Source organism: Stegostoma tigrinum, chromosome 21 (genome assembly GCF_030684315.1).
Source record: "Stegostoma tigrinum isolate sSteTig4 chromosome 21, sSteTig4.hap1, whole genome shotgun sequence".
Classification (NCBI taxonomy): domain Eukaryota; kingdom Metazoa; phylum Chordata; class Chondrichthyes; order Orectolobiformes; family Stegostomatidae; genus Stegostoma; species Stegostoma tigrinum.
In genome coordinates, this window is record NC_081374.1 from 37906315 (window position 1) to 37922047 (window position 15733).

Here is a 15733-nt window from a genome sequence, read left to right on the forward strand (position 1 = left end):
ACAAAGAGCCCTACCCGAACAGTGATCTAAAATCCATCGCTTATCAGAAAGCAGAGAACTGCAGACCTTAACGGAAGGATGTTTATACTGTTAGAATTACAACATTAGTAAGGTAAACATTTAAGACCGTGAACTTGGTTTCAGCAAATTTTTCTTTAATTTCAGTTTAGAAAACAGCAAAAAGGTGAGTTCAGAAGCAAATTTAGTTTCTCACTACAGAGCAGTTCAGGAAGCTGGTTACTTCAGCAGATATATGTGTATAAAGCTTCCACACCAGGATGCGTCATTAGGAATCTGCAGGCTATTAAAGTCAAGAAAGTTTAGGCTGTCAGATTTGTAAAAACATGAGCGTCAGCATTATAGGAATGGACTCGTCAAAGTACACCACAGTATTGAGCATACAAACTAAAAGGAATCATTTAAGCTAAAGCCTAAACAGTTGGGATAGGGATGTAATCTCTCTGGACTCAATAACGTATGCAATAATTAGCATCAGGAAACATGTCGAAAAATTGATTTTGTTGTGTACTTGGAGATCTTCTACATTTACACTGTTTTTAGAACATGATCTTATAAGAAAGTCTGCAGGCTTGAGATAGTATAACTGTTACTAATTACAACATTACGTATTAAAAAAACAAGAACCACAAGAACAGAGTGGCATGGTGGCTCAGTGGTTAGCACTGCTGCTAATACCACCAGGGACCTGTGTTCGATTCCACACTCTGGCAACTGTTTATGTGGAGTCTGCACGGGTTTCCTCCCATAGTCCAAAGATGTGCAGGCTACATGCTAAACTGCCCACAGTGTTGAGGGATGTGTAGCTCAAGTGAGTTATAGAAGGATGGGTCAGGGGAGGATGCTCCAAGGGTCAGTGTGGACTTGGTGGACCAAAGGGGCTGTTTCTACACTATAAGGATTCTATGATAACAATAAATCCAAGATTCATTCTGACAATTTGACACAGGTAGCAGAACCATCAGCTAGAAACACAATATCCCAGAAATAAACTATGAGCACCATCAGTACTTCAGCCTTTTGATCAGAGCTGAAAGCTGCAGAAGTCGTCTTTCAGAGGGCAAAGTGGCACAATAATTCCCTGGGCTTGCTTTCACAAATGCCACAATGCTTTACAACAGGGACTGGCTTCCAAGCAACAGGGGCGGCACAGTGGCTCAGTGGTTAGCACTGTTGCTTCAGAGCACCAGGATGTGGTTCTATTCCACTCTCGGGCAACTGTCAGTCTTGAGTTTGCACTTTCTTGCAGTGTCTTCATGGGTGTCCTCCGGGCGCTCCAGTTTTCTCCCACAGTCCAAATGATATGCATGTTAGGTGACCATGCTAAATTGCCCCTACCGTCCAGTGGGTGCAGACTAGATAGACTAGGCATGAGAAATATAGGGATAAAAGATAAAAAGGGTGGGATGTCCTTTGGAGGGTCAGTGTGGACTTGATGGGCTGAACGGCCTGTTTCCACACAGTAGGGATTTTATGATCAATGATTCAACGAACAGTCAGACTTGAAACGTTTCGAACATTACTTACATGACAACAGACTTTCATTACATCAACCCGCTCATAATGCTTACTCACTGGCATAACTATGACAAACGGGTAGACTTAAGAAATATTAAAATGTCAACCCTGCCTGATATTCATCCTGCCAAAACCACGTTCAAAGTATGTTTGCTCAAAATCGTAAAATGATAAACATAGAGTAGATGAACAGACATGAATATTAGCGAGTTTTGACAAGATTTGTAGCTCAGGTTGAGGTTCTAAATAGAAAGCGGGACATAACACCAGCGCTTCGTCGGAGGCTCACCGATGATGTTCCCTAGAATGGTGACGAACTATCTGAAAACTAACCTTCCAGCTCAGCGAGCAATCTCACATCCAGACATGAATATTACTTAACCAATTCCTATACATTCATATCAGAACATTAAAACAGAAACTATTTCAAAACAAATTAGTTTTGCGAGAGACAAAGAACTCAATGACAGAGTTAACATCGAGTTCAAGAACAAAAGAAAAGTAATCCTTGGCTCAAAACATCAACTCCGCTTCTCTTTTCACAGATGCTGCCAGACCCAAGTTTCTCTAGTACTTCGTGTTTTTACTTTCGATCTGCAGCCTCTAAAGTAATTTGCCTTTACATAAGACACTTAGCTGCAACACAATGTTGAATTGCAAATTCCTTTAACACTAACCTGGATTAATTCTTGGCTGGAACTGGTTTCTTTGTCAGATGCTCTCAAGCTTTCTACAGAGTGTGAAGTAGCATTGCACAAAGCCTCATATGGACATTCCTCATTTGGCTGGCTTTCAAATTCTGTAATAAGTTTTGTTAATTCCATTTGTTCCTCACCTTTAAGTTGGGGAAGTAATGGAAACAGGGTGAGTGGAATTGCAGTCAAATTAATCCAAATAATCTAAATTTCCACCAAAAATATGAAAACTAAACACTCATCCCTACCAAAGTAGTTATTACACTCAGTTAATAACTGTTTACTTTTCATCACTTGCATCAAAAAGACAAAGTGATACAATCAGTACTAGTCTTACTATTAATTCATCTTGATTATTGTTAGCTTCAATCATAGTAATATTTAAAGCCTTAATTAAAACCTTGAATGTAAGGTGAGATGAGAAAAATTCAAACACTTAATTCACGATCATGCATCAGCACCTAGGTATTATCACTGGCAAAAACAATGCATATCCTTTTTGTTCTAGATTAAAAGTAACGCGTTTATCAGAGTGCGTTTATCTTTTCATATAATTTATCTTTTTAATTGAAGAAAGCAATTTTTCACACAATGGGAAGCTATTGGTTGTACTGGACATTCAAACATTCCAATCAAATCATCATTCAACTACATACAACATCTAATGTGTTTAGCTTCACAAGAGGGAATTGTTATATCTCCTTGTGCCTCTGCTGACAAAGTAAAATTTATCCAGACAATTATGGTTTTTGTTCCCCCCCTTCATTTTACTCGCGCACATTAGAGGTATTTTATAAATTTTAAACACATATTTGCAATATTTACTCCCACCCCTAACACCCAATTTTCTTGATCAATCCTTTTGTATCACATGCCGTCTGGTTCCTTCTCCAACTGCTTAATCTTTGCATATGAACCGAAACAGTAATCGACACGAGACTTATGAGTTTGAGGGTATACACTGGAAACAAGCTCAACATGCGTCACACACCTGTAATTTTCACACAGGTGATCAGATTTCTTTTGCTAAGTCTCTATTTCAGGTAGTTTTTCTGGCATCGTGGTAGCATCACTACCTCTGGGCCAGAAGTGCTGGGTTCAAGCCACACTTCATGACTTGATGGCCAGAGGTGGTGCATTAATAACGTGACTGAAACAGGCTGGATGTTGGTCTGCAAATCCTTTCAAGATAGCCAAAAGCAGGCAAGAGTGGGAGAGTTGCCTTGCCGTAGAGGGCAGCAAGTCACTACTATACTTTAGGAAAAATAATCTGAGACAAATCCCATGGAAGTTCACAAAATGTTAGCTTGCGCTCTCTCCATGGATGCTGCCTGACCTGCTGTGATCTCCAGCACTTGTTATTTCTGATAGAAGTTCACAGTTGCCAATGCCCATTCGAGAAATGGTTTGTGAAAAGATAGGGAGAATTTGAAGCTCAAATACACAGATAAATTGTACTTTGACTCTGCCACTTCATCATCTATCTCAGCACTGAACTAATAATAGCTACTGAAATAGTAAAGAGCAAACAGCATTCTTTAAAAATAATTATTCTATAATCACTCAAATGATCAAAGTCATTCTAGTTGATTTGCTTTTCTTTCATTATAATTGTCTATTAAAGTCAAAACAGTACACAGATTTGGTTCATAAAGTCGTTCCTATCACTGGCAAAATAGTAACAGGGATGGTAAGTGACCTTCAACCTTTGTTAAATTTATCTACTTAACAAAGTAACATTAATTAAATGTAATTCCATCGAAGGTGAATGGAACACTGGTTATAAAGTTTCAACAAATATTTGTACTTACCCTTAGATTTTTTATTACACTGCTCAACGATACGAATTGGTGGTATTTTGGACAATACAACAGTACTTTCTGTGCTCTTCAGGATCTCTTTTCCTGCCATGTAATCTTCACAGAGCATGACGACAGCAGAATTAAAGTAAACACTGACTAGACTTCAATTAAAACACTTAATCATGACATATCTAGATATTCCACTTTGAGATCAACCTCATTTTTCCTTGGTGATGGCATACGGATAACACACTAGTAAGGTTAGAACAGTGATTGCATGGTGGAAAACAAAGTATTGCATAAAAGGGTCTTTTTCCGATTGACATGTGACTGCAGAGATTGGTTTTGGGTCCTTAACTGTTTACAATTCATATCAATGATGAAATTAACAGATTCGAGGCACAGTGACTAAATTGTGGAATACAAATGACAGAAAGTTAATCTTTAATGACATAACCAAGATTCAGACCAATAGTGTGTGCGGTCGAAAACTCAGCAGATGGAGTTGCTCATGCAGACAGGATGAAAGAAAAAATAGTGTATTACTTAGCACAATTGCATGTTTCTTAGTGCACAGGAGTCTGTGTTCTAGTACAAATAACAAAAAGTTAGCATTCAAGTAGAGCACACAATCAGGAAGACCAAATAGAAGAGATGTATGCTTCAATTATACAGTGCATTAACAAGCACATCTCAAATAGTGAGTGCAGTATTGGTCATCTTATTAAAGGAAGCATGTAAATGCACTGATGTAAGTTCAGATGAGGTTTACCAGATTGATACTGGGACAGTGGCTGACTTAAAGACTGGAGAGCCTGAATTGGTTTTCAATGGAGGTCAGAGGAACAAGGGATTCTTTGCTTGAAGCTTACAAGATGTTAAATGATCTTGACAAGGTGCAGGTGGAAAGGTCATTTATTCTGTGCGAGAGTCTAAAACTAAGGGACAGTGTTTTAAAATTAGGAGTCGCCCAGTTATGACAGAGATCAGCAAAGTATTTTCTCAGAGGCTTGTGACTTTGTGTTCCAAATGTCGCATTCCCATCTTTCCCTGATATCTTTGTTTCCCTTGCTTAAAAAAAGACACTTAATGCAGAAGTAGATTTCTGTTAGGCAAGGAAATCAAAGGTAATGAGGGAATAGATGAGCGCATGGAATTCGGGACACAAACAGGTCAGCCATGATTGTACTGAATACCAGAGTGGGTTTGAAGGGCAGAACAGCCAACCTTTGCTCCTAAGTTCCTTTAAAATGTTTACTTTAAAAGTAGGTACAGCAAGTTTGTGTTTAAAAATTGCTCAGTTATCATTCGACTGTGGTGCGAATATTTCAGAAATGCAGCACACCTGAAACAACTTGGGGAGTTCTGAATCCTAAAAAAAGGATCATGTTGGATGATAAAACTATTATACCAAATGTCCAAATATGGTATGTTCACTCTCAAACAGAAATAAACCTTGACAGCACATCAGCCTTGGAAAATACAATCCCAATATCTTAACTTCCACAATACTGGATGTCCCCAATAACACTGAAGAGCTACCACAAGATTTGCTTGATGTTGTACCTGATGTCAAATTTTCACCTGACCAATCCTGCATGTAAAATGAAGTCAATCTTTGCTTCCCTCAACATCTAAAACAGTTATCTATGTTGTTTCATAGCAAGTAGCAGTGACCACGGATGCTGGGTCATTGAAAGCAACTCAGCAATAGAATCAGAAGGGAAGTTGTAACTGACTACACTATGTGCTGTTTTCTCTCCTAATCTCAAATATATTAAAAGATTGAAAGAACTGTGGATTCTGTAAATCAGAAACAGAAACAAATTGCTGGAAAAGCTCAGCAAGTCTGGCAGCATCTGTGAAGAGAAACTAGTGTTAATACTTTGGGGCTGGTGATCCTGAGTCAGAACGGTTCAGGAAGGGCCACTGGACCCAAAACGTTCACTCTGGTTTCTCTTCCCAGATGCTGCCAGGCCTGCTGAGCCTTTCGAGCAATTTATTTTTGTTTCTCATATTCTACTTGCTTACTGTTGCAGAATTGGAATGGAGTTTGTCAACTGGTGCTTCTCAGAAACAGGCAGCACTGACCCTGCAAACTTACTCAAGTGACAGCTCCTGCCTTCAGTTCTCAAAACACCACAAATATACGGTACAGGATTGCTGCCAACTTCAGACTTTACGTTGGCAGCAAGCCTACGCTGAAAAAACCATATCACAAAGACATACAAGGAGAGATTCACCTAAAGTGTGGTGAAATAGGTCAAACATGACATCTTAAAATAGTCAGAGGGGTTTAGGGCGAAAATTCCAGAGCTTCATGCCTAAGCAATTAAGCATACAGCCACCAATGGTGCAGTAATTAAAAGCCAGTGAGGAAGCACACAAACTTTCATATAGATAACCTGTGTTCCTTGTAAAATCACTTGAATAGACATGAACTTCCAGGTTTACATCAGAGCTGTAAAGTGTATTTTTCATTCTATGAAGAGACCTTATAGTAGTAAGCCTGCAGACTAGCTAACAGGAATGTACACTAATTTGTCATGTTAAAAATTGCCAAAAAGAGTGGGGAATTTTTAGGTCAGTCTTGCCACTAATGGGCTGAATTGATTTGGAGCTTTTTCCCAAAGACAAAAAAAAGTTGAGCCAGATAACCGTGACCTAATCTCTGCCACCACCCAGCACCAAACAAGATGGCCAGCAGATGCTTAAATAAAGATTATCTGCTGCCATGCAACTCACATCCCTCAGTTAGTTCTCCTCCAAAGGAAAAAGTGAGTTTCTTCAGAAGATGACGTCAAGAGGTTTTTCTTCAATTGAAGGCAAAATGTTTAAGATGTTATCAGGAGCAAAAGATGTATACCTTGAATAAGAGTTGCTATCTCTTTGCTTTTCTGAGCTGGATGCTCCCGTACAATTTCCAGTGCAGACTTTCCTTGGATATCTTTAATATTCACATCAATTTCTGTCCAAAAAAGCAGAGTTGACATACATTAATTGGGCCAGGAATGCTTAATATTTTAATAATGTCAGTGTCAACTGTCTATATAGACATGTATTAAAATAAGTGTCCACAAGTATAACTTTCATTGTGCAGGGGGAACTGCCTTATTAGTAATGGGAAATATGCAGACAACTGTTTACTGAGTCTAACATTTGTAAATTATGAACTATTCTTTTCTTTTGCCTGTCAAAAAACCTAGCAACATGCTAATTACAAAGTGAGGTAGATCTTTGCAAAACAAGATATTTTTGAAATAGTTACAAACTGCAGGAAGTAGGTTGTCCCTCCAAGCTGGGAAATGAGTAACATTAGCCAACAGCTCACCACAAATGAAACTTAGCAATTGTGGTGTGTATAAGTTAAACACAGCATTGTAGCTTTAGACCATACGATTTTGAAGCAACTCAACACTGCATAACCTAGAAGTCTGTAGAAACACAAGACAGTTTTGAAATATTCTTTGGAAATTGCTGAGAAAATGTAAATAAAGTGTTTTCTAAAACTCAACAGCCATCAGAAAGTGAATATTAACAGTAAATCAATGATAATTCATCTTTAGCAGTAATACTTGCAAAGATTCAGACTAATGTGGTAAATTTCATAGCAAAACTTGAAAACAAACTAAGGTGCAAAAGGTCTACCATACAGCAGTGAGCAGAATATAAAAGAAGGTAAAGATCTAGACAGAAAACTTCAAGTACTCTGGAAAAGACAGGCCAAAGTCAACATAGCTCTCAAAATAAAGATAATCATAAAAGTCCATAGGTACCGTTACTCAAAAGCAAAAATGTAGCATCCTGTCTTCTAATTGCTTTATTTAGGTTGCTAACTGTGTAGGCACTGAGTCACATACAACTAATGATTAAAGTAAATGTTTAAAACGTATGTAGTCACATCTGGTTTAGCAAGCTTGAAAATGATTGTGACATGATGCATAGTATTTTGGCTAACATCACCATCCAAACTGACTTCAACTGGGATCATAAGGGTGCACCTCTTGAGGGGAGGGAATTAGGGCAGAGATAAAGTAATGTGGTACAGCAGTCGCTGGGTTTGGTGTAAGCACCATTATTGCCAAGGGCCTTGCTTGTGTTTGGTTGTGCCTATGCAGTCAGACCATTTAAACTTCAATTTGACTAATCAAGCTACAAACTGGCAGGTTGGACCAGTTATCTAACTTTCATTGTGCTTGGAAGAAAGCAACATTAGTCTGATGAAGAACAAGAGCCAAAGGTAAGCTTTCTGGCTCACATGCTTGCAGACAGTGTATGTCACATTTTAAGTGAGAAACTGGCCACCATGTGGATAATTTCAAAATATATAATGGCAGAAAGAAACTTATTAAGAATATATAGCAAAGAAAAATCAACAGATAGTTGGAATGACTTGCTGTTGGAATGACTTGCTGTTGGCTTACTGCAGAAACTACAAAACATTTCAGTACAAAGCTGAAATATTGCAAGGAATTGGTTGAAGGTGGAACATGAAATTTATTTAAAGACTAGGCAGAGTCCTGTACTATTAGAAAGCACAGGTGACCCAGAGGAAGATGGAAATAAAAAAAAAGGGCCACTATCTCTTTCCCTCAAACTATATTGTACCCATCTGACGATCAAGTAATTGTGGTATGCAAAAAAAGCCCAAAAAGGATACAAGTAATAAATTTCATAACGTATTTGTTTAAAATCACTGACACGAACATCGAACATTATTTACTTCTAAGCTAAACAATAGACACAACAGACGAGAAAATGTGTTTGATACCTTGGTTTTAAGCAACCAGACATCCAATAACTCACCAGATGCTAGAAGTATCTGGACCACATCAGTCTTCCCAAACAAAGCAGCTTCATGAAGTGCACTGCCTTTCTCTGTCTAGAGATGGGGAGGAGAAAAGGCCAAGAAATACAACTTAGATACTAATTGCCACTCTCAACCAATAGTTCTAATAAAGTTGTCAAATTTTGCAGAAAATTTGGAAGCTCAGGATGAGCCTTCATTAATAATTACTGGTTCTGTTCCTCTTCAGGGTCCAGTCTAGACACAACTATTGTGGACAAATGTTGTGTACTAGTCAGTAATATTTCAGGGTCATTCTCAATACGCGCAAGTGATCATTCTTCACACGGGAACAAAAGTGGTCAGGATATTCTGGACAGATGTCTAACACAACCAAATACAATCTAATCCTCACCCAACATCTGCACAAGTACCAATTATTTACCAGATTTTCCTTCAGAAGCTATTACAATTATATCTCCCTTGCAATTACAGATGACATGCTGCAAACCTATAGAATGCCTCAATTGACATCTGAATAGAAATTACAACTAGGATCTTGCTGGATTGTATTACCGAGAACCATTTCCATTCCCCTTTAGATCATTGACAATATCAGATCTATGACTCTCCCCTTTAAAAAAGGGTATAGTCAGAGTCATGGGTGCACCATACGTACTATAAACATTACAATACAGTTTGTACAAGTACTACTCCAGGTATGGAATGTTTTATGTGTAATCATAGCAAACAATCATCTTCAAAGAGAATATCAAAACTTGTAAAATTTCCAACTGAGCTCCGCTTTAGACATTATGACATATTTGGGCATTGGCCTCTTTTGTGCATCTTCAAAACTTCTCTAATGAGCAATACAGTGCTAGTACAGTATTTAGCCCTCTTATATTTTATTTGTTAATGCAGTAAAATTTAGTTAAAATTGCTCTCCTACTTTTTGCTCCATAACATTTCCTGAAGTTCCTGATGAAAATCATCCAGTTTCAAACTCCTTTTTTTCCCCCCACTTGATATTGACTTCTCCACAGACCAGTTTTATATTGACATTTAGAATTCTTTTGATTATATATTTAATGAATTGACATTGGTTCTTGTGTTTCCTAACTATGCTCCTAAGCATTTCTGGATTCCTTCTGCCCTTTACAGGACCTCTGTCAAATCTTCTGCATTACTTCTGTTCTGAAGTGTCCTCACAGCATCTGTCTCTCCCAACTTCAGTCACTTTTCCATGTTACTCCTACTCTCCCAAGCTGGCCCCACAACCTCTTCTTGCTTTCTCAAAACATATCTTGTAGCTTTCCTTCAATGTTGCCTACCAATGCCTCCTGGCCTTCTCCCATCCATTTTGTTTCTGTACATCCATGTCTACCAGTTTTGAAGGCCTCTCCAGTCTTCATGGCCATTCATCTGGATCCTGTTCTTTCAACCAGCTCCCTTGTTTTAATTAAGGAACAGCCTGCCCATCTTTGCTCTTTTATTACCTTTCTTAAAATTCAAAATTGTCTGTCAAAAACAGAATTAACATTTGGATTCATCAAATAGTCAGGTTTCAATTTTATCATCTCCACATTCCTCGAGTTTGGTTTTCTCAAACTGAATTAATTTTTTTTATTTGTTCTCTCTCCACGATCTTGTGTACTAACCAATCCAATCTTAGCTCCTAAATTTTACATCCACCCACAGCCTTGAATACCTAACTTAGAGCCATCACATTCTCCTTAAAAACATCAAAGGCTCACTCCACTCACCTTCATGTCTTCTGCCTTTGTTCACAACACCTTTTTCCTGCTCCTCCGAAAGAAACACAACATTCAGCCATGTCATATTTAAAACACAACTCCTAAAGCACAACTTCTTCCGCATACCAGACTTCACACTAATATCTGCTACTTCGCCAGAGGCAGTACAATCAGCTAGAAAGCTAAGGTATTTTAAGGCAGCAAAACACTATTAGCACTACATTGTGCATTACAGAAGTTTGAAGATACACAAAACAAGAAGAGAGGGGGTCCAACCAAATTATGATGTAATATTACCTGATAAAGTCATGCAGAAAGCATCTGGAGATACTACCTAGGTGTTTATTGTTACCAGGCTGTTTTGACAGCATTCCTTGATGATCAAAATAAGGAAGCAAAAAAAAAAAAAAAAAATCGGCAGGATAAACATCTTCTCATCACCATAAATGAGTCCTGTTAGTGTGTGTGTTGCGGCCATCAAAAAAGCACAATGAGTAACTTTAAATTTCAACTGCTCTCAAAGCCTAGACATTCACTGACATGCATTTCCAGTTCAGGTTAACACGTTATTGATTTCTGCAAGGTACCATAATGCAAAGAAACACATACCACTGGCATTAGATATACCAAAATATAAAACCTCTAGCCATTACCTGATAGTTGATGTCCATCCCTGCTTCCAAAAGAACTTCTACTACTGCTTTTTGTCCATTTCTTGCTGCCAAGTGAAGTGGTGTGTGTTTCTTGGTGTTACAGCTCAATAGGTTTGGGTGGGCATTTAACAGCATTTTCACCACCTCCAGCCTCCCATATAATGCTGCCAAGTCCAACGGAGTTTCAAATTTGTTGTTTCTCATTGTAGGATCTGTGAGCTCCTCAAGAAGAACTTTTACAACGTCTGAGTGACCATACTGTGCTGCACAGTGCAAGGCCGTCTCATTGTCATTGTTCTGTGACAAAAGGGACGACAAAGCGCACAAAAAAGGATTAAAAAGTTCCAAAGATTAAGTGGATTAAGACATTTATATGTCTTGTCCCTACCTGTTGGTTATATCTCAGAATTAGCTTCTGACTACTTGTGGAAAATTATTCTATTTAAATAATTGTAATCTATAGCCAAAAGATGTTAAAGCTATACCAGTTGTTTGTGCTTAGTTATAAAATTATGACTACAATAAAGGTATTGTATCAGATTCTGATCAATAGAATCAACTCTGCATTGCAATGGTTATCTGGATTCCAATTTCTTCATAAAGAAGATAAACACTCTACTCTGTTGGTCAAGTTTGAATTATGAACAATTTGAGATCGGCAATGGGGAAAGTACAAGCACATAAGTGGACTGCTTACAAGTCTTCAAGATTTTAATATTTGAACTTGATTAAAATTGTACTCCTTCAAACAAATTCAAAGCCAATGATGAATTTCTACTCAGATTTAGTTGCAAGCTCCAGAGCAGGTGCCAACATTGTATCTATGGAAATTTTACAGAAGCAAAGAAACCAAAGTGAAATTAAAACATACTGTACTTGCACAAACAAACTGACTATCATGACAAAATTATAAAATATGCAATCCACATTAAGCTTTTTCAAGGAGTCAAGATTTATAAATTCAGTTGCATGAGAAGTTAGTGAAAGAAGTATGTTTGCATAAGAGAACAAAATTCTAATTTCCACATTCAAAAACAGAGTGACTTAAAATTTACAGTTGACATATTGAACCAAGTGTTAAAAGTGAAGATCAAATCAGGCTTGAGTGTAGGATTTAAATGAATTAGTAAAATTAACATTTCCCTAATCCAAAATGTTTTACTTTTGAGTTGTTTCCTTCCACGTGCGAAGGATTAGGCCAAAATTGTACTGGCTCAGGATTACGACAATTTTGATCTTGATAAAAACCAAATGCCCAGCATTGAGGTTATTTAGCTTGACCAGACAATGCAAAACTATCTATCTTGAACACAAACAACTCAAATTGTAATCATATATAGTCTGGGCATTTGAACATACAGCCTTCAACAGTGAACTGATCAAAATGGCAAAAAATCTTAGCAGGTTGTAAAATAGAGACCAGAGTATGGTTTGTGTGCCTGTGCACCTGTCTGTACATGCGTGCGCCTGTGTGTTTGCTTACGTGCATGTACATGCACCTGTGCACGTGTGCCTGCACGTTAGTACGGACATGAAGGTATTTGAAAGCAAGGATGGGAATTTGAGATTTCAATAGCTAGCCAGCATAGGTCAAAAAGTAGAAATTTGACAGCTGAAAGAGACGTTATGAAAATTAGGAACCAGTCAACAAGGTTTTGGATAAGCTCAAGGACATCATCAGTTTTTGTGGTATCTGAGATGCACCAAGTATTGTTTGAAGGCTGTTTAACTGACAAATTTATATCTGACATACAAAGTTCAATTTGCATCTTTAAGTTATTTTCAAAACAATGGCATCAATGCTTTACATGAAAACTGAACTGAAGTTATTTAGTTTATGAATAAGGCATGAAATGAACTTTAAAACAGCCATATATTAAGGAAGGTACTGTCATAAACAAATGTCAATAAAAGATGCGCACACAAACATTTAACACTAACACAAAAAGAACGTAACATTGAGCATAAAATTACATTATCAATGTGTACTAAAACAAAAATACAACACTGCAATAAATTACAATGCATAATAAATGAATAAGAATCAATGAATTAAATCAGTAATTTAAGTCATTCATGTTATCATTTTCTTTCATAAATCTTTTAAGGTTAACTATTAAGGTTAATAAAATTCTGCTATGAAATGCACTAACCAATCTCCAACTTAACCATGCATTGTTATGCTCAATCCAAGAACCCAGGCCGAGCTAAAAAATGCACTTTAAACATCTAAAGCAAATAATTGTTATATTGAAGTTCTGCCTCATAAAATGCTCCAAGGTGCTTCATAAGCGTGTGATAAAGCAAACACCAAACCACATAAGGTGATTTCGAGACTGATTGCACAAAATTTAGTTGAGGAATTAGGTCCTACACAGCAGTTTAAATGAGGGCAAAAAGATAGAGATGGAGAGGTTTAGAAATGGAATTCAAGTTCAAGTGCTGAGGCAGCTCACTGTGGGGGAATCAATGTTGGAACAATGAAAAATCAGGAATTATCAAGAAGCCAAAAATCAGATAAGAGCTAATATCAAGGAGCGTGGGGTCATAGGTATTAGTACAGGGGCAGAAAAAGGAGGAACTTGAAAGTGAAGGTGGGAAATTTAAAATCAAGGTGCTGTTTTACGAAGAGCAAATGGTGATCACTAAGTACAGAGACAAAGGAGAATGCAGCTGAGCACAAAAGGACATGGGCAGGATTCTGAATGTCATCAAGCTTAAATGTTGTCTAGGGTGGTGTGGTGGCTCAGTGGTTAGCACTGCTGTCTTACAGCACCAGGGACCCAGGTTCTTTTCCACCCTCGGGTGACTGTGTGGGGCTTGTACATTCTCCCAGAGTCTGCGTGCCTTTCTTCTGGATGCACCGGTTTCCCCCCCATAGTCCAAAAATACACAAGCTAGATGGATTGGCCATGCTAAATTTCCCAGTGTTCAGGGGTGTGTAGATTACATGGGTTATAGGGGGATCGGTCTGCGTGGGATGCTGCAAGGATTAGTGTGGACTTGGTGGGCCAAACGGCCTGTTTCCTCACTGAATGGATTCTATGATTCTGTGAAGATCAGACAGTGTAGTGTGTGGAAGGTCAGGCAAGAAGTGGCTGGAATAGTCAAGGCTGGAGCTTGTGAAGACGTAGATGAGGGTTTCAGCAGCAATGAACTGAAGCTAGGTACAAGCCAGGTTATGTTAGAGGGATGGATATACACAGCTTTGGTGATGGTATGGACAGATAGTAGGAAGATTCTCTCAGAATCACGTATGACCTCAAAATTGTGAGCACTCTGACTGAGCCTCCGCCAAGAGGAGGGACTGAGTTGGTAGGTAGGGAACAGAGTTTGTGGCCTGGTCCAAAGTCAATGGTTTCAGGTCTTCCAAACTTTTACCTTGTTTTTTTGGGGGGGGTTGAAGAGAAAAAAAATGTTTATCTTGTACCAGGTGTTGGAGAAGCAAGCTGATAGTTACTTTACTGCTATTAACCTAAGGCATACAGTAGTGACAAAGAGCTGGCTATCCTTAGCTTACATGTTAAAGTTAAACTTGTGTTTTCTGATTGGCCTTGCCAAGGCGTAACACAGTAGGTAACAGTGTGGAAGCCAGAACTGAAGCTATGGCAAGTGACAAATGGCAGGCAATGATTAGATTACCAAGAATTGAACCAGGTAATTGATCCAGAATACATGTAAAAGTAATGTACATCAGTTATGTAATATTAGCAGACAAACTGGGAGTGAGACAATTTTTCAAAAGTATTGACCTTAATTCAGGTTTTATGTATTCTACTGTAGCAGTAATCAGAATAATTTGTTTTATAGTCTCAGAATGCAAGACGGCATGTCATTTTCTGTATCATAACACGAGGTAACCAAATGCAGAATATGCATTTCATGAAAGGCAAGTTCATTCTTGGTAAGTTAATATATTAGAAGCTGCTTTGTAATTTAGTTTGAGTCATTGCGAATGTGTACTACTTATTGCTGAGTGTGAGAGATATCAAGTGAGGATCATGGAACAGAAAACTTGATTTTAAAACTTTCTGGAATGCTTGTGGAATATAATGAATTATTTGGACTTCATTACATATACTACTTAAACAGATATTTCATTGTTTTATTTCAGTCTGTTAATATTAGCTTTGGAGGGCAAGCCCTTTCATGCAAAATGCAGTTAAAGTTCACCACGCAACTTTCCTCTTACGATGTTCAAGTAATTGTAATCTGCAACTCTCTCAGTGGGCATTAAATACTAAATAAATGCAGCCACAGTAGCCTCAGGTATGCTTTGTCAAAACAACGAACCCACTTCTGAGCATTTAGTCATTAAACCATATACTCAAGTTAAAACACAGCTTTGAGATTTATCGTTAACTACTTACAGGGGGAAAAAATCCCTCAGGCTGTTAAAGCCAGGAGCAGTGCCCAAAGTAAATAAATGAAAATTTCTAATTGTTCAGAAAGGATATCCTTGGCCAGAGGTTTTGCAACCAAGTACATGTCCTAAACAAAGTGT

At 38.0% G+C, this 15733-nt stretch overlaps 1 protein-coding gene across 4 annotated transcripts in view; it reads right to left on the minus strand.

The window, feature by feature from the left end:
* LOC125462739 (ankyrin repeat and SAM domain-containing protein 1A-like) overlaps nucleotides 1-15733 on the minus strand; it is a 334971-nt gene that overhangs the window by 216755 nt on the left and 102483 nt on the right. For all 4 annotated transcript variants that reach the window (XR_009447014.1, XR_009447015.1, XM_059653455.1 and 1 more), the window contains exons 5-9: nucleotides 11230-11526; nucleotides 8840-8915; nucleotides 6900-7001; nucleotides 4043-4147; nucleotides 2214-2371 (exon numbers count right to left, since the gene is read on the minus strand). Coding sequence is in view for 2 of the 4 variants with exons in the window: in XM_059653455.1 (XP_059509438.1) it covers nucleotides 2214-2371; nucleotides 4043-4147; nucleotides 6900-7001; nucleotides 8840-8915; nucleotides 11230-11526 (738 nt within the window). In the remaining 2 variants the exon portion in view is untranslated. The remainder of the gene's footprint in view (nucleotides 1-2213; nucleotides 2372-4042; nucleotides 4148-6899; nucleotides 7002-8839; nucleotides 8916-11229; nucleotides 11527-15733) is intronic.